Source organism: Pinus tabuliformis, chromosome X (genome assembly GCF_031772625.1).
Source record: "Pinus tabuliformis cultivar Carrire ecotype Pingquan chromosome X, CPIR1, whole genome shotgun sequence".
Taxonomy (NCBI): domain Eukaryota; kingdom Viridiplantae; phylum Streptophyta; class Pinopsida; order Pinales; family Pinaceae; genus Pinus; species Pinus tabuliformis.
Window position 1 is genome coordinate 706,920,774 of NC_142308.1, and position 25,116 is coordinate 706,945,889.

Sequence of the window (25,116 nt, forward strand, 5' to 3'; positions counted from 1 at the left end):
ATGGTTTGTGATTTTATATGTTTGTAGATTGGAAGATGGAGACTTGCTACCATTGGGCTATGGAGTCAGTGACAGAGATAAGGATAACAAATAGCTCTTCTTATAAAACTGAGGTTTGTATATACTTCAATGAAAGAGTGACGCATTCAAGAAAGTCTCAATAACTTGAAGTTCATAGGAGTCAGAGCATGTGGGCATGAATTCTGAGTAATGATACATCAAGGTATTCAAAAGGAAAGAATTTAAAGTGATAGATCAGAGTTTAATACCTACATGGAAGTCAGGGCATTCAGCATTTAAACATTCAGAACATAAACTCATATGGGACCACACAGTTTATGAATGTATACAGGAAGTCAGAGCACATTCAGTGAATTCTGAGTGATTATACATCCATACCACTGTAAGAATTAAGGAAAGGACAACATCACATATTCTGAACATAAAAAATCCTTCATGAATCCTGAGAAGTAAGCATTAAGACTATGGAAGTAAAGCATTTCAAAGATAAAAGATGAAGCTCATTGAAGTACACTAAGAATCTCAGCTTCAGAAAAGTCCAACTGCTTCTGTATATATCAATCCCTGCACATCATTTACAAAAGTAGTCTTTTTCTCTAACATTTTCCAACCCCTAATACATTAGTTCTTCTCCCATATATAGAGTTCATGTAGATTCCTTCCTCCAGCATGAGGGGAATTCGAATTCCTCCTAATTTGACACCTATTGACACTTAAAACTAACTATTTAATACAAAGGACAACTAACTAGGAGTCCTAGAGACCTAATACAACTAGGAGTGTAACTCCTTATTATGATTACAACAACCTTATCTAAACATTTAAAACATTCTTTGACACCTAAAACTCCATGAAGTCGAATTTGATGGTGCTCATAACCTTCCAGCTGGCCCTTGATGACTCATCCCTTTGTTGTTCCTAGAAACTAGGAGACTGTCCCTTGCTCTGTTCTGGCTGAAAAATAGGTCTTGGGACAGAGCTCATAACTTCTCATAAAAAATGTATTTCGAAAAACTGAAGGAGGCTTTTGTGAACCAATCCATGCTGAACAAAAACCTATCTTGGTTTTTTGAAACACCTTCCCTACCGCCCAGAATGTGTCTTTGAAAAACAGGTGTAAAACAGGAGATGAAAAACTGCACCTACAGCAGTTTCGTAGCGCAACTTTGGTCATTAATTTCTCTCAGATCGTAATGGATTTGAGGAAACTGAAGGAGGCTTTTGTACTTCAGTATCTTAATAGTGAAAACCTCTTTCACTTTTCAGAGATGAGGTTTCCATTGCTTGGTAATCCCCTTGGAAGTTGGCTGCTGTTTTCATAACATGAAATTTTGGAGTTCACAAATGTCCTTCTTTGTTTCTTTTAATTTGCATAAAAATGCATTTGATTATTTTGTTTTCCATGCCAGGTGTACCTTGCTCCAAAAAGATTTCCCTTTGTTCTTCAAAATTGGCCCATCGAATGATAATATGTAGCTACAGCAGTTTCGTAGCATGCTACGAAACTGCTGTGCATTAGGCATCACCTACAGCAGTTTCGTAGCGCGCTACGAAACTGCTGTGTAATTTCAAAAACACAGCTTACATGCCAAATTTGACTGTCTTGAGCTTCTTTATCTTGAAATGTCCTTCTCATCTGCCTTGAAACTTGCTTGCCTTGCTTGAGCCTTCAAAGAACTTTTATGTATGCTGACCCTGAGTTTGCCAAGTGCTTCTTATGCATGAAAGGAGCATGACAATAACCAAGACCAAATCTTTCTTACCTTACCCTTTTCCTTTGAAATTTGTTTAGTGATAACAGTGGCTCCACTTGGGATAGTGTGCTCCTGTAGTACACTAAGAACTCGCAGGTCCAGTGCTTTATCCATTTATGACAAACTGAAATTTGCTTGACAAGCATCCCCTTCAAGCTTCTGGGGCCTTCACCTCGGGCTTAAGCTTGATGATCAGTGTAGGAAAAAGAAATCTACATCTACTAAAAAAAATGCTCAGTCAACCTTGAGCTTATTTGCATTTTCCTACCTACCTACCCTATCAATTTCAAACTTCTTTCAGCTCAATCAATGTGAAATTTCCAATGTAGCCAATCATTTGTCTTATCTGATGTTTGATTTCTTTGACTGCATCGGAGTTCCGAGCCACTATGATATTGTGATGACCACTGCCACTGAAATTGCCTCTGATCTTCATAGAAAAACTGAAACACTGGAGAGTAAAACTCTTCCATATATTTGGCTATAGGATCCCAGAATACATGATCAGCTTGATGATTCTTGTAACTTTCTGGTTGTGAAAACTGATCTTCAACAACAGTGTACTCTTCCTCAATCGTGAAAGAGAAAGGAAGCAACACTCTCTCCTTATGTGCTGCCATAAAAATATTTTGAAAAGAATGATCACAACCACGAAGACTATATGGTTGAATTTGACCTTGTAAACGTTCAATATCTTTCTCAATGTCTTTGGCAAATTCATCCAAAAATTTCATCTTATCCTCTGCCTTGCAATCAAATGATTTTAGATAAGAAGACAAGGACAAAGCAAAATTTTCAACTATTTCTTCATTAATATGATGATCATTCCACTGTTTGAAACCTTGAATTGAAGGAGAGTTTGCCACCGCATCTGATCTATCCATCCATTCCTCCAAAAACATAAGCCAAAAGTCTTCAAATGACTTAATGGATTTGGTAGGAAAGCTTTCAATCCATTGTTTACATTTCCCTTGAAATGAATCATAGAACAACATAATGCAAACATCCTCATGTTTAACTCTAAGAAGCTCTGTAAAATCACAAAAATTTGATATATGCTTCAAAGTTAAACTCAAATCTTCTCCATTGAATTTTGGACCATTCCTTAGAAAATATGCATCCTTGGGAAAATGATTTGGGAAACCATGAATTCCTGAAAAATTTATGCATGCATACCTTGAAATAAGAATGGTAGCATCTGGGTCCTTCATAACTCCAGTGGAATCACCATGAATCTATGAATTTCGAATTCTTCAACAATGGAGTCGCCAAGGTAGATTTGCAGCCTCAAAAAGATTTTTGAGCTCCTGCTACCTTCAGAAGTTCAGTCTCTTGATTTCGGGAATGAATAATCTTCAGATTCCCGGCAGACGCACCAAAATGTTATCACCAAAATAGGACCCTAATAGGTTGCTGATCAGACTATCTCAGTATAACTATTTCAAACCAATCTTTTAGCTAAGGCTTAGCCTCCTTAGCCTGAGAGGGCTCTCTCAAAGGGTTAATGATATTGATTAAAGATATGGATAGATGGCTAACTCTATGGTTTGTGATTTTATATGTTTGTAGATTGGAAGATGGAGACTTGCTACCATTGGGCTATGGAGTCAGTGACAGAGATAAGGATAACAAATAGCTCTTCTTATAAAACTGAGGCTTGTATATACTTCAATGAAAGAGTGACACATTCAAGAAAGTCTCAATAACTTGAAGTTCATAGGAGTCAGAGCATGTGGGCATGAATTTTGAGTAATGATACATCAAGGTATTCAAAAGGAAAGAATATAAAGTGATAGATCAGAGTTTAATACCTACATGGAAGTTAGGGCATTCAGCATTTAAACATTCAGAACATAAACTCATATGGGACCACACAGTTTATGAATGTATACAGGAAGTCAGAGCACATTCAGTGAATTCTGAGTGATTATACATCCATACCACTGTAAGAATTAAGGAAAGGACAACATCACATATTCTGAACATAAAAAATCCTTCATGAATCCTGAGAAGTAAGCATTAAGACTATGGAAGTAAAGCATTTCAAAGATAAAAGATGAAGCTCACTGAAGTACACTAAGAATCTCAGCTTCAGAAAAGTCCAACTGCTTCTGTATATATCAATCCCTGCACATCATTTACAAAAGTAGTCTTTTTCTCTAACATTTTCCAACCCCTAATACATTAGTTCTTCTCCCATATATAGAGTTCATGTAGATTCCTTCCTCCAGCATGAGGGGAATTCGAATTCCTCCTAATTTGACACCTATTGACACTTAAAACTAACTATTTAATACAAAGGACAGCTAACTAGGAGTCCTAGAGACCTAATACAACTAGGAGTGTAACTCCTTATTATGATTACAACAACCTTATCTAAACATTTAAAACATTCTTTGACACCTAAAACTCCATGAAGTCGAATTTGATGGTGCTCATAACCTTCCAGCTGGCCCTTGATGACTCATCCCTTTGTTGTTCCTAGAAACTAGGAGACTGTCCCTTGCTCTGTTCTGGCTGAAAAATAGGTCTTGGGACAGAGCTCATAACTTCTCACAAAAAACGTATTTGGAAAAACTGAAGGAGGCTTTTGTGAACCAATCCATGCTGAACAAAAACCTATCTTGGTTTTTTGAAACACCTTCCCTACCGCCCAGAATGTGTCTTTGAAAAACAGGTGTAAAACAGGAGATGAAAAACTACACCTACAGCAGTTTCGTAGCGCAACTTTGGTCATTAATTTCTTTTAGATCGTAATGGATTTGAGGAAACTGAAGGAGGCTTTTGTACTTCAGTATCTTAATAGTGAAAACCTCTTTCACTTTTCAGAGATGAGGTTTCCATTGCTTGGTAATCCCCTTGGAAGTTGGCTGCTGTTTTCATAACATGAAATTTTGGAGTTCACAAATGTCCTTCTTTGTTTCTTTTATTTTGCATAAAAATGCATTTGATTATTTTGTTTTCCATGCCAGGTGTACCTTGCTCCAAAAAGATTTCCCTTTGTTCTTCAAAATTGGCCCATCGAATGATAATATGTAGCTACAGCAGTTTCGTAGCATGCTACGAAACTGTTGTGCATTAGGCATCACCTACGCGCTACGAAACTGCTGTGTAATTTCAAAAACACAGCTTACATGCCAAATTTGACTGTCTTGAGCTTCTTTATCTTGAAATGTCCTTCTCATCTGCCTTGAAACTTGCTTGCCTTGCTTGAGCCTTCAAAGAACTTTTATGTATGCTGACCCTGAGTTTGCCAAATGCTTCTTATGCATGAAAGGAACATGACAATAACCAAGACCAAATCTTTCTTACCTTACCCTTTTCCTTTGAAATTTGTTTAGTGATAACAGAACCAAGGGAAACCCTTTCTGGGTTTTGCTGGGTTTTTTGTAGGGAGTGCATTGCTAATTTTATAAAACTTTCTGGGCACTCTAGAGTGCGCAAATTAGGGTGCAAAGTCAGGCAACAATGCAATTTTGAAGCAACAATGCAGTTTTCTGGAGGAGTTGGTTATTGCAGCCGTGGGCTTTCTGGCATTCATCACCTGGTGCTTGTAGCTTGCCATTGAGGCAAGCCTAGGTTCACCACTTCCACATTATTGTACTTTCCTCCTAGATTATAATAAAATGGCTCAGCTATTGGTTATTCCTGGACTTTTTATGGGTGTGCACTGAATGTTTCAATTGTATGGTGTTGTTTTTATTGTTTGCTTTGCATAACACTATTTTACCCTTGTGTACCTTGTCCTTGAGTAAGGTCCCAGAAACTTTGCCGGAAGAGGTTGATCCAGCTGAAAGAACAATAAAATCCTAAATAACCACACTGAAAGAAAAAGTGAAAAAGGAAAATGATTGTTGTGAAAAAGCCTAACTTGAGCTCTACCCCCGATGAGAAATGAATTGTTACATCTATAAGGGGTAATTTTGCATCTGCTAAAGCTTGTAACCCAAGCTATGCAAGGAAAGATAAAGAAAAGCATTTGAAAAAAAGGTGCACTGGATAATCAATGAATGAGTTATATTGATTTACAATGAGCAATGAAGCTCAATAAATAATACAAGAGTATTTACAAAAACAAGAAGTTTCTACTAAGGAATAGAAACAACAAGTTTCTAATAAGAGACTGCTAATAAGATCACAGACGATCTTATCTTACATAAATGAGCATTAAAATACTAAAATAGCATTATTCTAATACCCCCCTTAATGCCCAATCTATTTACAACACCTATAGACCCTCTGAATTTTACAAACTTGTCAGGACCAATGGGCTTGGTGAAGATGTCTGCTGGCTGCTCAATGGTGGGAACATACAGCAACTGAATCGATCCGTCTTCAACAAGCTGTCGAATGTAGTGACAATGGGTTTCCACATGCTTTGTTCGTTCATGGAAGACTGGATTCTTGGCGAGTTTGAGCACTCCCTGATTATCACAAAACAAGGGAGTAGGACCGACCTGGGAAACATGCATATCTGCAAGCATACGTCGAAGCCAAACTGCCTCACAAGATGCCTTAATTGCTCCCCGATACTGTGCTTCTGTCGAGGAGAGAGCCACTACCTGCTGCTTCTTACTAGTCCATGTAACCGCACCGGATCCTAGACTAAACACATAACCCATTGTAGATTTACGGTCATCAACCGATCCTACCCAGTCGGAATCTGTGTAACCACTAAGTGTAGGATCTGAACTCCAAGTGTACAGAAGTCCATAATCAGGAGTGCCACTCACATAACGCAGCACACGCTTCGCTGCTATCCAATGGTTAGCCTTAGGGGCTGTCATGAAGCGTGAAATGTAGCTCACTGCAAAACTGATATCAAGTCTAGTGGCAATAAGGTAGATGAGGCTTCCCAATAATTGCCTGAATAAAGATTCATCCACAAGTGGTGAGGATGACTGAGCTGAAAGTTTGAGCCCTGGTTCCATAGGAGTCGTGGCAGGTTTGCAATCCTGCATTCTGAACCTGTCCACAAGACTTCTGGCATACTTGGACTGAGAGAGAAAGATGTTGTTCTCAGTCTGCCAGACTTCAACCCCCAAACAGTAATGAAGAAGTCCCAAATCTGTCATATCAAAAGTGCTGCACAAATCCTGTTTGATCCCATGGATCAAATGTGCTGAACTGCCAGTAATGATAAGGTCATCCACATAGACAACCACAAACATAATATTATCACTAGTATGCGTGATATACAAGTTGCATCAGATGGACTCCGCTGAAAGCCATGATCTATTAGGTACTTATCAATTTTCATGTACCAAGCCTAAGGGGCTTGTTTCAGACCATAGAGTGCTTTGACTAATCTACAGACTTTCTGTTCTTGACCGGCAACCTTGAATCCTGGAGGCTGCGTCATGTAGACTTCTTCTTGTAAGTCACCATTCAGAAAAGAACTCTTTACATCCATCTGATGGACTTTCCAACTGAACTGAGCTGCTAAGGCAAGGACGAGCCATATGGTACTCATCTTGGCTGTAGGAGCAAAGGTCTCCTCATAGTCTATGCCTTCCTTATGTGAGAACCCTCGAGCAACAAGGCGAGCCTTATACTTGTCTAGGGTTCCGTCAGCTTTGTATTTCACTTTATACACCCATTTGCAGCTAATGGGCTTCTTCCCTATAGGAAGATCAGAAAGGGTCCAAATGTGATTCTTCTGAAGACTCTGGAATTCATCTTCCATAGCCTGTTCCCACTCAGGTATACCCTTAGCCTCTGAATAGGTTTGAGGCTCAAAAACACTGTGAAGGTTAGCCATAAGTGCAAAATTTACTGTAGGCTGTTGTTTGCTCTTATTTTGGAAGTTATACCTTCAAGGAGCTCATTATCTCGGAGATCACCACGGAGATCACCAATAGTTTTAGCCCATCATTTAGGCCGGAGAGTAGAGGAACCAATATCAGGAGGAGGTGGAGGAGGCTCAGGAACAATATGAGCAGCAAGAGGAGGGTTATTTTCCGGAGGAAGCTCAGGTAGTGCATCATCAAATGCTGATGCTGCATCATCTCTCCCATCAGGTGGACCTAACAGAAGAAGAACACTATGAGGCTGATCCTCAGAACACTGCTCAGAAGGAGGAGATTGAAAGAACCCTTTGTCTTCATCAAATACTATGTCCTGACTGAAGCTAGGACGACCAGTGTCTATATCGATCAGCCTATAGGCCTTGTGGTGATCACTGTACCCTGTCATCATGAGTTTCTAGCTTTTGGAATCCAACTTAGAGCGCTTAGCAGCTGGAATCCAAACGTATGCAACCGAGCCAAACACTTTGAGGTGACTGATCTTAGGCTTACGACCAGACCAAACCTCTTATGGAGTCCTCCCTTTAACAGCCTGAGTAGGTGATCGGTTAAGAAGATAGACAGCAGTAAACACTGCTTCAGCCCAAAATTTGTGCCGAACATTCCTGTGTTGTAACATGGAGCGAGCCATTTCAACAACCGTACGATTGCGATGTTCAACAACACTGTTGTGCTGAGGAGTGTAGGGTGTAGTTAACTGCCGTTTGATGCCATGGGTATCATAGAAGTTGGAGAAAGCAGAAGAACAAAATTCCCCCCCCGTTATTTGTCCTAAGAGTTATGATATTACAGCCAGACTCTTTTTCAACTAAGGACTTAAACTTCTGAAAGATACTAAATACATCATATTTATGTTTTAGAAAGTACACCCACATCTTTCTACTGAAATCATCTACAATAAGCAAAAAATATTTGCAACCAGTAACAGAAGATGTATTCATAGGACCACAAATATCAGCATGAATTAACTAGAGTACCTTAGATGTGCGCCAAGATTCTCCATCCTTGAATGAAGACCGATGTTGCTTGCCAGCTTGACAGGCGCCACACACTCCCAACTGCTGAGTCTGAATATCAGGTAACCCTGACACAAGTCCCTCCCGAGATAGTTGAGAGAGATATTGAATGTTTAGATGCCCATATCTCTGATGCCACAGAGTGCTGATGGGAGAAACATGAGCTGCTAGAGCCACTTCTGGAGAATCACCAGTGTCAAGAAGCCTGTATAGGCCATGATCTTCTAGGCCAACAACAACCATAAGACGAGTTTCCCTGTCAATAATGGAGCACTTGTGTGCACTGAACACCACATCGAGCTGAGGAGAGTTCCTCATAATCTGGTTGACAGACAACAGATTAGTTTCCATACTAGGAACATAATACACATTGAGGGAGATGAGTGTGTGCCCACTAGACTGGATCTGAACTGTACCTCTACCAACCACTGTGTGCTCCTCACCTCCACCGAATACCACATAACCATTGAAAGATGAGAAGTCAATAAACCAGTCATGCCTGTGAGAGAAATGACGTGATGCACCAGAGTCAGTGTACCAGGCAGAAGATGGGACATGATCTGAGGACCTCTTAGCCATAAAGGCGTAAAAGGCAGATTCCGTCTGCTTGGAATATTCTACATCATTCGCTGTCTGATGAAACCCTCCCTATTTCTTCTGTTCAGAAGCAATCCTCTGTCGGCTATCTTTCTTTATGTGGCCGAACTTGTGACAGTAATTACACTGCACATTTTTCTTCTTAGCAGAATCAGAGGGTTGATAAGAACCTTTCTGCTGAAAGGACTGAGAGGACTGATATTTGGCAGCAAAAGCATTTTCTGAAGAGGCTGATGAAGCACCACTACCAAACTGCTGTTTCCAATGATCCTGCTGCAGAAGTTTGGTGCATAACTCTGGAAACTTCAGATCAACATTAGTGGTGGTAATGTTGAGTGTTTCTATGAAGTGTTCATAAGGTTTCGGTAGACTTTTCAGAGTAATGACTACCATATCTTCTTCCTCCATGGTCCGACCAATGGCTTCGAGCTGATCTCGAATGTCTTTAATCTTGTTAAGATGTTCCTGTAAAGACATATGTTCGTCCATCATGATGGAGAACCACTGATTCTTTAGAAAGAAAGCTCTGCTCTTGTCAGATGTCTCGTGTAATTCCTTCAAATGTTGCCTGATTTCGGCAGCTGTCTTGCCGGAAGGAATCTGTGGTAGCTGATCATTAATCATCGAGAGTTTGAGAAGCATAACAACCTCTCGATTTCGATCATCAAACTTATCTTAATTTGCACCAGGTGTACCAGGACGGAGCTCTTTTCCCAAAACAAGCTGGTCAAGACGCCTATATTAAAAAATGGTCAACATTCTTTGTTTCCAGATGTTATAATTGGTGCCTTTAAAGCGTTGACTGCCTTCCAACATCAGATTGGTTAGCGAGGCCATCTGCACGTTTCCCAAGACATGGAAAACAACAAAGAAGTTTGGCACAGATTCCAATGCAGATGTCAGCTGATCCGAACAAAATCTGATAGGTGCTGGAAACAAAATTCAAATCTGCTGACTCGAAAAAACGAGGCACAAAAAACGATGTACCCAGAAAATTCTGATGACTACCCAGTTGAGATATCACAAAACCCACATCAAATCTGTAATCAGAATTTTTTTTTGACAAATGAAAAAAATAAAATACCTTGGTCGAAAAATAACGAGTCACGAAAAATTTCTCCGTATTGATATTTCAAGGAGGAAGCAAAAGAACCCTGGTTTGTATTTCACGAACTTGAGCAATGGTTCCCAAGGGAGAGAAGAAACTAGTAGCCTAAGTCACCAGGTTCGAATTCGAGTTCGAGTTCGAGGACCTTGAAATTCGAATAAAGTTCAGCAACTCAAATTTTGTCGATAAAATTCGACATATAGAAATTCGAAAAAAAAAATGTATATTAAAGATAGAGGGCAGATTTATACACTTATAAAGACTATCTTATTGTTAGAAATTATATTAATAATGGAGTCAAAGCATAATTCGATGAAAAGCTTGAAATGTATAGGAAAAATCAGCAAGTTATGTAGCACATGAAAATTGCTAATGAGTCAACCATATTGACAAAGAAATAATGAAAATTTCTAAAAGATACCATTTGATCACCAACCAAAATATGATGTACCATGTAACCATCAAAGCGAATAGAACAGTAAACAGTCATCAAATAAGAGTGAACAGCTTCCACATTAGATAAAAAGAGAGTTTAAACTTTAAACTTTAAAGTAGCAGCTAGCTTGGCAGTTTTAGGCTCTAGCAAATTGTTCATGCAAAAACTAAACTAGAACTCTAAAACAGGAACACAAGTTTTATTCTTGACGTTCCTGTTGCCCACTTGTTATATCAAAAAGTTCTATGTCATCAAGAGCAGTATGAGATATGGATCCGCTAGATGCTTCAGCACCAGATTCATCAGCGAATTCCCTGTCACTATCAATGTACAAATCAGCATCATCCATTGTTGCATTTGGAACAGGATCGATCCACGGAGTAGAAGAATTGGATGACTCTTTAGCCACATTCTTCAATGCCAACTGCAAATTACTACGAACATAAACAAGATCTTCTAATTTTTGAGATGACAGTCTATTTCTTTTTTTGGAATGAATGTGGTCAAAGGAACTCCAATTCCTTTCACATGCTGATGCACTTGCTCCTTGGCTTAAGATACGCATTGCAAAATTTTGCAATTCTGGTGCCCCTGAACCATACCATTCCCACCATAGTGTTGGATCACTTTTGCTCCTATCATACTTTGCTGATACTGTTCCAAATAATCCTTCTTCTAACCTGTATGCATTCAAGTTGAGAGTCTCAATCAGTTCATATACAACAAGATTCATATAATTGCAAGACATTAACAACAAGATTCATATAATTGCATGCAAAGGAATATAATTCAATAGACATTTACCTGTATGCTCTCAACTGACTTCTGATCAAACCTGCAATCTCTGGATCTGGATTTAGCTTCTCAATAGATTGGATAAGTCCATTCATGATTTCTTCGTCCCTATGTCTTGGCAACCCAAACAATCTAGGGTCCAAATAGCATGCTGCTGCGTGTAATGGACTATGCATCATCTTCCATCTATGATCAATTAAATCCCATATCTCCTTGTAATCAGCTTCCACATTATCAAAAGCAGTTGCAATGGCCTCTTTGCAACGATCAAGGCTTTCATAAACAAAACCCATACAAGGTTTGTCACCATCAACCATGCGGAGCACATTAACAATTGGGCCACAAATTTTTAAAACCTTGTTTGCATTTTCCCAAAAGCCATTATTGAGCACTATTTGTTCAACATTTTTCCCCTTAGTTTCTTTTGAGAGAGTAGATCTCTCCCACTCAGTGTTGCAAAAAACAGCTCTTAGGCTCGCTTTTTCCTCAACAACTCTTTTCAGAGTAATATAAAAAGTGGCAAACCTTGTATCACAAGGCCTCAACAACTCTTTTGATGCATTCTTCCTGTATATGCTCAAAGTGAGACGATGGTTGATGATGAAGTTTGAAATTGATTTGGCTCTTCGGATTGTTTCATTGACCCAAGGAAATTTGGCTAAGTCATGCAACATTAAATCCAAGCAATGAGCTGCACAAGGGGTCCAATAAATCTGCCCATATTTTTCCATAATCAGCTTCCCTGCACCAACACAATTTGATGCATTATCTGTAACAACATGGACAACATTTTCCACCCCAACTTCTTGAATCGCTTCATCCAAAATTCCAAAAATGAATTCTGATGTCTTCACTTGATCCATTGCATTCACTGCCTTCAAGAAAACTACCCCTTGAGGACAATAAACAAGCACATTGATCAATGGGCGATGACACAAATCTGACCAACCATCACTCAAAATTGTGCATCCTGTAAGCTTCCAGGACTCTTTAATATCAGCCAACTTTTCTGTCACTCTGTCTTTCGCTCTGTTTAGCAAAGTTGTCCTTAAAGCTTCAGATCCAGGAGGAACATAGCCCTTCCCAAAATCAATGGCCTTTTTAATTACATTTTTAAAATATGGACTCCTCGCCACATTAAAGGGAATTGCACATGCATAAAAATACTCAGCAACAGCGTCATCAACTTCCTGTTTCTCAACAGGTTTCCAGAATTGATTTAATGTTTTCGGCCCACCTGTTTTTGCTTGAGGAGCTGTAGAACTAGATCCACCAATGTTTGAAACTGAATTAATGGTGGAGGAAGACATGGCAATCTCCCTCTCAATTCGCTGCCTCTTATTCACCCTTTTCTGCCTTTGCATCTGTGAACTGGAATGGTCTTTATCCACTTTGGCTTTTTGTTCATCAGTGATCTTAGTGCAGGCTTCAACACCACCTCCACTTCCATTGGTAATACCGAGAAGGTGATCCACTGCTCTAGTCAAAGTGCCCTTGAAATTATGTCCACACAGCTGACATGAAAGATTAGAACCATCTTTTTGGATAAAATTCCAAGCTACAGCAGTTGACTTTGGGGGTGCCATTGGAATTTAGAAGTCTGAAATGTCTGACACTTCAATGTCTGAAATGCCTGCAATTCGTGTTGAAATTACATTTTCGTTAGTCATCTTCAACACAGTCAAATCAGGCTTCAGCCTTCAACACAGTGAGAACATAATTAGAGCCTAGAGCCTAGAAAAAGTGGAGCATATGATCCAAAAGAAATTGTCCTTTGGGTACTCTCAGGCTTCAGCCCACTAAAACATTTTGTTAACTGCAGACTCAAGTTTCAACTGGGCTGATATCATTATAATTTATTACAGTGGCTTGACATAAAATTACAGAGGTTTGATCTTGTTATGACTGTTGAAATAACAATGAAAGACACTACCTTTCTGTTCAGCTTGTTTCTGGCTTACCTTTCTGTATAGAAATTTAGAATACATTGCAATTCCATTATGATTGGTCTAATACCAACGAAAGAGACTATCTTTCTGTTCAACTTGTTTCAAATGGTTTTACATGGTATATTATCTTTCAATGTTTGATCAAACAAAGAATCATGGTATGTGAAAATTTCGAGTTTAGTATCTTTTACATGGTATTCTAGACCAGAATATTTTTCTGTTGAAGTTTTGGTGGAGAGATCTACCAGTTTCTTAACATCTGTGGTATTAAAATCAATATAATTCACAAGATCTACAAGTTTTATTCTAGAGACATTGCTGGCAGTATTTTTGCAATTCAGGTGTGTTGAGAATTTTGTTTGATGAGCTTTTGATACTTCAGAAATCTGTACAGTTATGGAAAATTGAATATTATCCATGTATTATATTTAAAAAGATAACCTTTTTATAAGTTTAAAAGGATTTGGCCTTTATAGATATAGGCATATAGCCTCTCGACATACTAAGACGCAGTCCCAGTCTCAGGCTTCAGCATATGTGTAAATTGTAATGAAGATCTCTCAGTAATAGAGTCTTAGCATACCTCTGTTTCAGCATATAGTCTCGGCATTCTTGTGAAGAGGAGGATCTTAAAGTGTCACTCTCTGTCTCAGGCTAAGGTTTCTTAAAAATTGGATTTAATTGTGGAAGCAGCTATATTGAGATGAGAACCTCAGTTGGTTGGACAGATCAGGATACAAAGTCAACAATGCCATCAGATGAAAGGATGTAATGTTCCTGTTCTTATTCATAAGTTTGGGGGGTTTTATGGCTCATCATTTCATCATTTATCATTTTAGGCCATAGTCAACCATGTTTGTACATTTAAACTGTTATATAACTTTTGGAACATATAGACTTTTTGATATTCACCGTTTAATGTCTATATATTTTGAGAGTTGATGTATTTTTCATTTGATTATTTAGTATTTACAATCAAATTCTATGGATTTGACATGAAATTGAAAATCCTTCATCTCATCTTGTGAGATTATGAATATTCTGTGTGTGTATTATGCTGTGTTATTGCTTTACTTTTCAGTGCTTTTTGTGGAGTTGCTGGGGAGTTTCTTGAACTCACTACAGCGGTTCTTCTCCTTCAGATTAGGACCAGCTTGCTTCTTCCGAGTAAGATATAAGTTTCAGCATACATTTAAGATGCAGCTATAATTTGAGCATAGAACTTAGAAGTAACATAAAGACACAGACTACAGTCATAAGTTTTAGTTACAAACTTACAAGCCTACAGGCTACAACCATATGATATATCTACTGGACGGTGGACCATGGTTCGTAACTTCGTTGACGTTCCATTAATAACTATGACGGAATTTGGAAACCGAAAAACTTACAAGTTACAGCCTACAGCCTACAGGCACACCTGACAGCACGCGGCAGGAAAAACCCGAGCCCGTCAAGCGTTCAAGGTGTAGAGTTAGACTGTAGTGAATAGTCTATGGCGTCTGCGGGCCTGCGGCGGCAATGAAACCCTAGCCCGAGCCCGTCAAGGTGTCGTGTTACAGTGTAGTCGTGTAGTCTCTGTCTCTGTCGTGCGGCGGCAATGAAAACAACAATGAAACCTAAGCTAAAGCCTAAAACAGCAACACGCATACCCGAAAAAACGAATTTGAACGCATATAAACGAATTTAATCGATTTTAATGTCGAATTTATTCGACAAAAATTCGAATACGCCATTAAATTCGAATACGCCATTAAATACGGCGAACTGAAACGAATAAATTCGAATGACCATTAAATACGCCGAATTTCGAATTTTTTGGATTAAATACGCCGAATCCGGTGACTTAGCTAGTAGCAGAGAAGAAATTAGTGGTAGAGAAGTCCTCTGTTGCTGATAAGAATCTGATATCCGAATGAACCTGCTTCAGATACTTCGCTCAACCACTCCACAAACACACAAATAAACTCTGCCCTCAATTTCATGTTACAGCTAGTGCAAACTCGATTTCCTCTGGAACAGACTTGTTCTATGCAAGGAAAATACGCTTAGGATTGAAATATGGAACTCCTGGCACCCTAATAAGAGGAAATCGATTTCTTTCAGATGCAAAATGTTGTTCTTGTGTACCCGCTATGCAATCCAGTTGAAATAAATGCGCGTATAGTAGAGAAAATTTCACACGGCCAACAACAACCTATTGCGGATTTCAAGAATTCGCCGATAAACACCCGAACCAAAAACCAAAACCCAAACTCCAAAAACCCGCAGGTTCGAACCCTTGACCTGAGAGACGTTCAAAGGCTCTTGGCAAGCATTACAGTTTCAGTGCCCTGGAAGCTCCAGTTGGCGTGAGAAAAAGAGAGAGAGGAGGTCACGGGTGGGTATGGCAGATGCAAAATCGAAACTCGCCGAGCACACAACTAGGGCCAGGGCCAAAGCCAACGGTGTGGTAGAGGTTGTCAACAACTTCAGTCCCCTCTTATGATACGCTCAACCATCAGTGCACAGGAATGGACGTGGCCCCCTTCATTGCCAGAACTCAACCGAAGACTTGGAAATTGATTTTTGGACTCACGCTGTACCTTCAGGAAATCGGACAGAGCGGGTGGGGAGATTCTTTGTGAATATATCAAGGTATCGAATCCCAATCTCGCTAGACACAGAAACTATCTGATACAGAAATGTTCCGCTGCTTCGTCGTCCTCCGTGAGATTCTCAAGTTTTGAGGCGACGAATCGGTTTTTTCCGTTTGTGAATTTTATTTTATTTTATTTATTTATTTTTTCTTTCTTTCTTTACTTTACGTCAGTAACTTAAAAAACCTCAGAAGGCTCCCGTGGTGTTTGCCAAGGCCTGTCAAACTTCAGCAAAAAAAAATGATGCAGAGTATAAAAAATTCAGACTCCTAGAGAGCAATTTTGAAATGAAGCACGGAATTTTTCAAACAATGAAAAATTATTTCGAAAAAATACCTGAGCTTTGATACCATAATCAATGAATGAATTGAATTGATTTACAATGAGCAATGAAGTTCAATAAATAATAGAAGAGTATTTACAAAAACAAGAAGTTTCTACTAAGGAATAGAAACAACAAGTTTCTAATAAGAAACTGCTAATAAGATCACAGACGATCTTATCTTACATAAATGAGCATTAAAATACTAAAATAACATTATTCTAATACTGGAGAGGTGTGGTAAAAATTGGTTGAGGAAAGGGGTAACTTAGGTCTCACATTTGCTCCCTCTTCACATCATATTACTCAACGACATTGGCTGCATAGATGGTACACCACAATGGCATCTTCCATGTAGTTAAGCCCCAAACCATTTCACTTTTTCACTTACACCTTTTGATTCATGGATCACCTATGAAGTGTTCCTCCCCGTGAGGTTGGAAGTAACTAATAGGCTCATTGATAAGCCTTCCATACTTAAGTGGGGTAACTTGTTTACAAGTCTTAAGCTAGAAAGGCGTTTGATGACGAGGTTTGTGTAATATACTTTAATGCCATGTTCCATTGAATATGGTTCACTTTGATATGTTTATGGTTTGAAGTACCTTTGATGATGATATCACTTAATTCCATGAGCTATGTTAGATGTTTACTCCAGGTTTCATTCACCATCCCTCGAGGGATGTAATATTCCTAAAGAAAATTTACAGTAATAAACAAAGCATGCATACAGAAAAACACACAAAAAATTTGCCCACAAATCAGAATATGAGATAGAGCCAAAAATTGCGATGTTGAGCCATTTTATTGATAAAACATGAGGTTACAATGTGTGCTTGGAAAGTATGCACCTGGGCTTCCCCAAGGCAAGCTAGCTAATCCCAAGGCAAGCTAGCTAAGCCCAAGTGATGAAGATGAAGTCCCCCAAGTGTACTGGCTATTCTGCGTTTGGGTTTGCGCTAAAATGCCTAGAAAATGAGCTGCTGGCTGTGAAGAATAGCTGCTAGGGCCTCCTCCAGTGCTCCGAAAATTCTAGGAAATTAACCCCGGTCTCTCCACTAAATACCCACAAAAACACACAAGGGAATTGGCTAATTGCTGACTTTGGAATTTTGGCCTAATTTCCTTTCAATGGCACTGCTGTTGGGCAATTTGACCCACCTGATAATCCTGCTGCTGAATGCCCCCAAAATGACTGAAATCACCTTCAAATCTCCTCCCGAACTCCTCCCCAAGTTTCAGCCCAAAATTCCCTTCTCTCCTCAACCCCCACATGAGACACTACCAAGGACTGTGAAGTGCTTGTGCTGTTGCTATTGGAAGCTCCACACACTCACACCACACTGCTCTCAGATCGATCTGAAAAGGATGAGAGTCCCTCCTTGGGTTGGCACTCAAAGTCCACCGAAGCAAGGGGTGAGATTTTCGCCTGGAAACCTCTTGTGCTCAACAACACTTGCAGACTTGGCTTCAGCTCAAGCGTGCTAGTCTAATAGAAAACTCAAATAATCATGAATGACCAAAAATGATTGCCTCCTCTTTTTGTCAAAGAGCTTCCAAAATGCCCATGTGGGCCCAACTTCGACTTCCCCCCACCAATCTCCCTCCAATGAGTGCGTTTTTCCTTGTGGGCCATATTTCTCTATGGGTGGCCCCCACTTACCACCAACAGTTTGATTTTTCTCCTCCTTTCTCTAATGTTTGGGCTTCCCTTCAACTCAAAAATTCATGTGGGACCTCTGAACCCACATTTCCTAACTGCAAGTGCGAATTTATCTAAAATTGGGCAAAATTGATATTTCCCCTTAGCAATATTGCTAAATGGGAATATCACAGTCCTCCCTGCCAAAACATTGCTTGTCCTCAAGCAACTGTAATGAAGGATGCTGAAGTATCTGCTCTCCCTCCCAAGTGGCATCCTCATCGGTAGGTTCTTCCATCTGATAAAAAATTCCTTGATAACTGTTCCGCAAGTGCCTCTCACGGGTGTCCAAAATAGCCTTTGGCTCTAGAACTAAGTGCCCCTCATCATCAATGTGTGGTAGCTCTATAGCCGCGGTCACTCGCTGTGCTAGTGCCTTTTTTAGGCAAGACACATGAAAAACGTTGTGTACTCGGCTCCCCGGGATTATCTCTAGCTCATATGCTACCCCCTGACTCTCCTAGTGACTCGGTACGACCCATATAAGCAAGGCTTGAGCTTCTTGGCCCCTTTCTGCTTGAGTGATGACTGCCTATATGACTAGAGCCTCAAGAAGACTAAGTCCCCAACATCAAATTGCCTCTCTGCTCTGCCCCTGTCTGCATAGAGATTCTACTAGTTCTAGCAGTCTGTAGGTTATGTTTGAGAGCCCTCAAGATATCTTGGCTCTCCTGTATCCAATCCTTGGCCCTAGGGGCCTTGTTGTCTCCAAACATCACATCAGCAAAAGATAATGCATCGTAACCATACAAGGCTCTGAATGGGGACATACCTATGGACATGTGGTACATGGTGTTGTAGCAGTACTTGCCCAAGTGCAACCACCGTATCCATGCACGCTGCTGGCCCGTCATGTAGTTACGTAGGTAACCCTCCAACCATTTGTTGACTATCTCTATCTGCCCATCAGTCTGGGGGTGATAACTAGTGCTCGGAGTGAGCTCTGTTCCCACTAGTTGGAACAACTCTTGTCAAAATCCTCCCATGAACCTACTATCTCGATCACTGACATTGGTCTTCGGGAGACCATGAAGCTGAAATACCTCCCTAAAAAACAATTCGGCCATTTGTGAGGCTGAGGACCAGGCTGAGATGTTGAAAAAGTGTGCAAACTTCGTCAGTCGGTCTACCACCACATATATACAGTGCTTGCCCTGCACTGTGGGCAACTCGGTGGTAAAATCCATCGACATGCTCTCCTACTTCCCTTTGTTCCTTTGGCACGTGTCACACTTTCGAACATGCCTCAGAATATCGTCCTTAAGGTCCTTCCATGCAAAGTGCTCCTTGATTGTCCTGTATGTCTTCGTAAACCCCTGATGCCCTAATAATGGTGAGTCATGGGCTGCACGTAGGATCTTCTCCCCCAACTGGGAGCTAGGTACTAAATAAATATGGTCTCGGAAGTAAATCAACTCGTTCATCACCCTGTACCAGTCATCCACCACTGCACTGTCAAGGACCTCACATGCAAATCAGTCCCTGGAATACTCCACCAACAACTGTGCCCTCCAATAAGGTGCAATGCTCATCAACGAAAGGGTAGCTGGTCTCTTGGACAATGCATTAGCTACCACGTTGTACTTCCTTTTGACATACTCAATGTCAAAGTTGTATGCCTAGAGCTTGCTCACCCACTTCTATTGCCTCTCATGCAACTGCTTTTGTTCAAAGAAGAATTTGAGACTGTTGTGATCTGTTTTGACCCAGAACTTGTTTCCCACCAAGTACTTCCCGAACTTGGCTAGTGCATGCATGATGGCTAGCATCTCCTTATCGTAAGTGGTGTAGCATCAGATCCTAAAGATGTGGAGTACTCCAGCCAGAGAGTACTCTCCAAAAATTCTATATGGAACTGAGATAGTTACCTTGCAAGGAGTACAATCTCTTGTGGGGCAATTAGCTTCTGACTCCAAAAGCTATCGAGTGGCACCCCTGCATCAAAGGTGCTCCTACACCCTCCTTTGATGAATTACTCTCAAGCACAAAGTGTTGTGCAAAATCGGAGAGTGCCAACCCTGGGCAACTACTCATGACCTGTTTGAGGCGCTCAAAAGTCTCCTAGACCCCACCTGTCCACTCAAATGCCCCCTTCTTCGTCAAATTAGTGAGGGGAACTGCTAACCGCGAGAAGCCCTTCACAACCATCTGGTAGTAGGTACAAATGCCCACAAAACCCCTCAACTCCATCACATTCCAGAGCTCTGGCCAATCTTTGATGGCCCTGATCTTCTCCTCATGGAGTCTCACACCGTCCTCGCCAATAATGTGCCCTAGATAGAGCATCTCTGTCAAATCAAACCCACACCTGGACAACTTAGCGTAAAACTGCTGCTCCTCCAAAATACACAACACTGTCTCTAAATGCTGCAAGTGTTCCTCCCAGGTGTGGCCGTAGATCAATATATCGTCGAAGAATTCCAACATGAACTTTCGCAACTGCCCAAGAAACATGTGGTTCATGCAAGATTGGAAGGTGGCTGGTGTGTTCATCAGCCTGAAGGGCATAACCAAGAACTTGAAGTGCCCATAGTGGCACTTGAAAGTTGTCTTAGGGACATCCGGGTCCCTCACCTTGATCTGATGGTACCCCGAACGCAAATCAATCTTGGAGAAGAACTTCGCTCCCCTCAGCTTGTCCATCAACTCATTTATGCGTGGGATGGGGTAACGGTTCTTCATGGTCTTCCTGCTGAGGACCTAATGATCTATGCACATGCGTAAGGACCCATCCTTCTTCTTCACCAGGACCACTGATGAAGCAAAAGTGCTGGAACTAGGCTTGATGTGCCCAAGTGCCAACAAATCATGAATGGCTGTCTTAATCTCATCCTTGTATGCCTTTGGATGTCTGTAAGGTGTTGTGATCACGACCTGTACCCTCGACTCCAACTCAATAGTATTCTCAAAACCCCGATCAGGTGGTTACTCGAGCGATGTGTCTCCAAACACCACCGGGTACCTGCCCAAAATAGCTTGTATGTCTGGGTGTGGTGGCTTGGGCTGACCCCTAGCCTAAAAATCCTCAACTCCACGAGCCACTCGATATCACCATGCTAAGATCAACCTCCATCCTGTGGGTCGAAACAGTCTATGGAGGGTAAGAGTGCATACCCCTCAACAAAACCAATTTTCCATCTGGCCTTGTGAATTCCATCTCCAACTTCCTCCAATTTGTAGTGACTCGGCCAAGCGAATAGAGCCACTGGACATTCGTCACCATGTTGGTGTCTGACACATCTACCTCAAAAAAGTGGTATGTCGCTGAATAGTTCCCCATGGTGACTATCAAGGTGGGAACATAGCGAGTGCACTTCATGGTTCTATCTCTAGGCACAAGAACCGAAAATCCCACAAACTCATTGTTTGTGATGCCCCATTGTCCACCAAAACTGAAACACGCTGTCCCTATACTGTGCCCCTGATCCTCAAGGTCAAAAACTTGGGTACCGTTCGCAAAGATATAAGTACCCCTCCTGTTGGTGCGAAAGGAGCTCCTCTTGGTGGTGGTGGTCCCCTCTCTACACGTGTTACGTTGTCATCTCCACCCACTCCCAGCTCTGCATTGTCCTCCAGGTCACTATCAGAAAAGACCTCAATGTAATGCGCCTTGCTTGCTGTGCATCTATGGCCTCGTGCCCATGGTTCTTGACAAGTGAAACACAACTTCCTCCTTCGGAGGTCCCTCCTGGTCTCCTCATCCAGCTGCCCTCACCCTGGTTGGCTCTCGGTGGTGGAGACCTCGTGCCTCTTACACTCTGCTAGAATCCCTCTCTAGGTGGTAACAGTGCTCTAGCCCTGGGTAGGGCATCTTGTAGATCTCGGGCTCGCCCCACTACGTCCTGCAAGGAAGTTGGCTTGTTGGACCTCACCAATCCCTTTAATGGCTCTGCTTGACCCTCTATAAACATGAAGACCCGCTTGGCCTTTGATAGATCATGTACCATCATTGACAACCTCAAAAACTTTGAGATGTAAGCCTCAGCGCTTCGCATTTGTTTGAGCCTCTCCAGCTCCCCAAAATGCTCCTCTGGGTCTCTCCTCTCGAAATGCGCCAACACCTTCCTAGTGAAATCCTCGTAGGTTGCCACTCCGACATGCCCCATCATGGTTAGACCATGGAACCACCAGTCATGGGCTTCCCCTTCTAAATGCAAAGTATAAATTTTAATTGCCTCTCCTTCCATCATCTGATTAAGCTGGAAGTAGACATCTAACTTGTCAACCCATGTTTCGTTGAACTCTTAGACGATCCATCAAAAGTCAGTAGGAATAATCTCCTCATGGTGCGCTGTAAATCGATGCCATGGGTGTAGCTTATTGCACCTTGTCCTTTTCCCCTGTTATTACCTTTCAGTTGACAAAAGACCTTGAAGGTAATGGCCTCTCTAAAGTCAGGCCCATAGGACTGATACTCCACAAAATAGTCCCCCATGGGATCTCCCCTTGCCCTTGCGACCCTCCAACATCGGATGCTGAAAATGTGAGAATAGTAGACCTGGGTGGTGTGCTAGGAATGAGGGTTGCGTTGGGCCCATGACCCCCTTGGCGATGCGAAGTACCAGAGCCCTCACCAATTTGGAATTCCCCTTGAATCCCTTTGCCCCTGTTGTTACTACAATTTTGTTGCCTTAGCTCCTCAATACCTTTAGACAAATCCTGCATGGCCTTGAGAAGATGTTGGGCAAACTCCTCCTCTTTACTCCTTCTATATCCCTCGTTATCCCCCATGCTTGGCCTTTCGACCTCTGGTTCAACTATCACTGGATCTAGAGTAATTTATAGCTGCGTCTCTTTGCTTTTGTAAGTTACGTTTTGTTGGTCTTTTGGTGTCACAGACTGACGCTGCTCCCCACAGGTTGAGCCAAGACTATGAGCTCTGATACCACTGTAATATCCCTAAGGAAAATTTACAGTAATAAACAAAGCATGCATAGAGAAAAACACAGAAAATTTGCTCACAAATCAGAACATGAGATAGAGCCAAAAACTATGCTGCTGAGCCATTTTATTGATAAAACATGAGGTTACAATGGGTGCTTGGAAAGTATGCACCTGGGCTTGCCCAAGGCAAGCTAGCTAAGCCCAAGTGTTGACGATGAAGTCCCCCATGTGCACTGGCTAGTCTCTCTTTGGCTTTGCGCTGAAATGCCTAGAAAATGAGCTACTGGCTATGAAGAATAGATGCTAAGGCCTCCTTTGGTGCTCAGAAAATTTTGGGAAATTAACCTTGGGCTCTCCACCAAATACACACGAAAACCCACAAAGGAATTGACCAATTGATGACTTTGGAATTTTGTCCCAATTTCCCTCAATGGTACTGTTGCTGGACAATTTGACCCACCTGATAATCCTGCTGCTGAATGCCCCCAAAATGACTGCAATCACCTACAAATTTCCTCCCCGAACTCCTCCACAAGTTTCAGCCCAAAATTCCCTTCTCTCCTCAACCCCCACATGAGACACTACCAAGGATTGCGCGGTGCCTGCGCTGCTACTGCTGGAAACTCTCCACACTCACACCATGCTGCTCCTGGATCGATCGGAAAAGGATGAGACTCCCGCCTTGGGATGGCACTCGAAGTCCACTGAAGCAAGGGGTGAGATTTTCACCTGGCAACCTCTTGTGCTCAACAACACTTGCAGTCTTGTCTTCAGCTCAAACGTGCTAGTCTAAGAGAAAACTCAAATAATCGTGAATGACCAAAAATGATTGCCTCCTACTCTTTTTGTCAAGAGCCTCCAAAATGCCCTTGTGGGCCTGTTGACCTCTACTGGTCAACTACCCATGCAGTGCATCCCGTTTTTCTTGACAGAAAGAAGCAGCACCTGATCAGCATGTCCGTACCATCCTGCCATCATCAGTAGCTTGATCATTTTTGTTGTAAACCCAGTCTGCATGGATAAGTTGTAAATAATCTAAGCAGATCAGAGTCATGTATGTAAAGTTGCCTAGGTGGACCTAACCTTCTAATGATGATTTGCGTCCCGGGAGGTTTTTCGTCTCATCGATCTACGATCGGCAGAGTTTTCCTTCAAACCTGACCCCAAAGCCGGGATGGATTTCGTCATCAGAACTTTAGGAGAATCTTATATGTTAATCTGCTAGATTATAGTTGTGTCGCAGAACTGGGTGTTCTATGAGGGTCTGTATTAAGTGGGTTCATCCCTTTGAGATGTAAATTGTAAAAATCATGATGAAATGTGTCCTGAGGGTTGAAAAATGTTGTAAATCCCCTCATGAGTCCTAAGTCCTAGGTCCTAGGTGATGATCCAAACGGCTTAGTTCGATGATCCATCTTAAAATGAATTAAAAAATTAAAAAATGAATAAAATAAAATAATAAAATAAATAAAAATTAAAAAAATTAAAAAATAATAAAAAAAAAAATAAAAAAAAAATATAAAGCAAAAACCCTAACTAATAAAATAATAATATTTTAAGTTAATAAATCGACGGATGAGATCAAGAGATGTCTTGATCCTCATCAACGGTCGAGATCATTTCTACATGGATCACTCGAACTAGCCGTTAGGATCATTTCCTTTATATAGGGTCTTAGGGGGTCATTTCAATTCATCTGATCTGTGAGTCTGTACTGAGAAAGCTCTCTTGTAATCTGATTTTCTGATTAATAAAAAAGACTTTGGGGTTCAAAACTGGCTGGTGTTACTCTCCGGAATTGCTGTGAGATGATTGTTTTTTTTTGCATATTTCAGTTTTCAGCAGTTAATAATAGCTGGTTTTCAGAGTATTGTGAGTACAGGTATCTTGCTCATGTGCTAGGGTTTGAATGATGTAGGGTTTCTGGAATAATGGCAGGTGTCTCCATTATTCCTTGAAATCTAGCAGCATTTCTTGCCCTCTTTACTGATGTTTGCTTGAGGTGTGCAGGAGATCTTTAGGTAAAAGGTACAGGTGGGCGTTTGGGGAAGTTCTAGGCTGAACCAGCCGACTCCCACAGGCTTTT

General features: G+C 41.1%; 2 protein-coding genes across 10 annotated transcripts in view; one reads left to right on the top strand and one right to left on the bottom strand.

Moving 5' to 3' along the window:
• Positions 1-25,116, top strand: part of LOC149141933 (uncharacterized) — a 446,950-nt gene that overhangs the window by 213,197 nt on the left and 208,637 nt on the right. For 6 of the 9 annotated variants that reach the window (XM_089446268.1, XM_089446276.1, XM_089446274.1 and 3 more), the window contains one exon: positions 14,177-14,251. The exons of the other annotated variants lie outside the window; for them this stretch is intronic. In XM_089446268.1, the coding sequence (XP_089302394.1) occupies positions 14,177-14,251 (75 nt within the window). The remainder of the gene's footprint in view (positions 1-14,176; positions 14,252-25,116) is intronic. 9 annotated transcript variants of the gene reach the window in all.
• On the bottom strand, positions 10,622-13,949 carry LOC149141934 (uncharacterized). The gene is made up of 2 exons (XM_089446266.1): positions 11,544-13,949; positions 10,622-11,419 (listed from the first exon to the last, which is right to left on the bottom strand). The coding sequence occupies exons 1-2, from the start codon at positions 13,118-13,120 to the stop codon at positions 10,939-10,941; spliced, it is 2,058 nt and encodes a 685-aa protein (XP_089302392.1). The 5' UTR covers positions 13,121-13,949; the 3' UTR covers positions 10,622-10,938.

Bases quoted from the DNA above. Each gene is read 5' to 3' on its own strand.
- LOC149141934 (XM_089446266.1), bottom strand. From the start codon at position 13,120: ATGGCACCCCCAAAGTCAACTGCTGTAGCTTGGAATTTTATCCAAAAA. The intron at 11,420-11,543 runs GTAAATGTCTAT...GAATGCATACAG, and splicing joins AGTCAGTTGAGAGCATACAG to GTTAGAAGAAGGATTATTTG.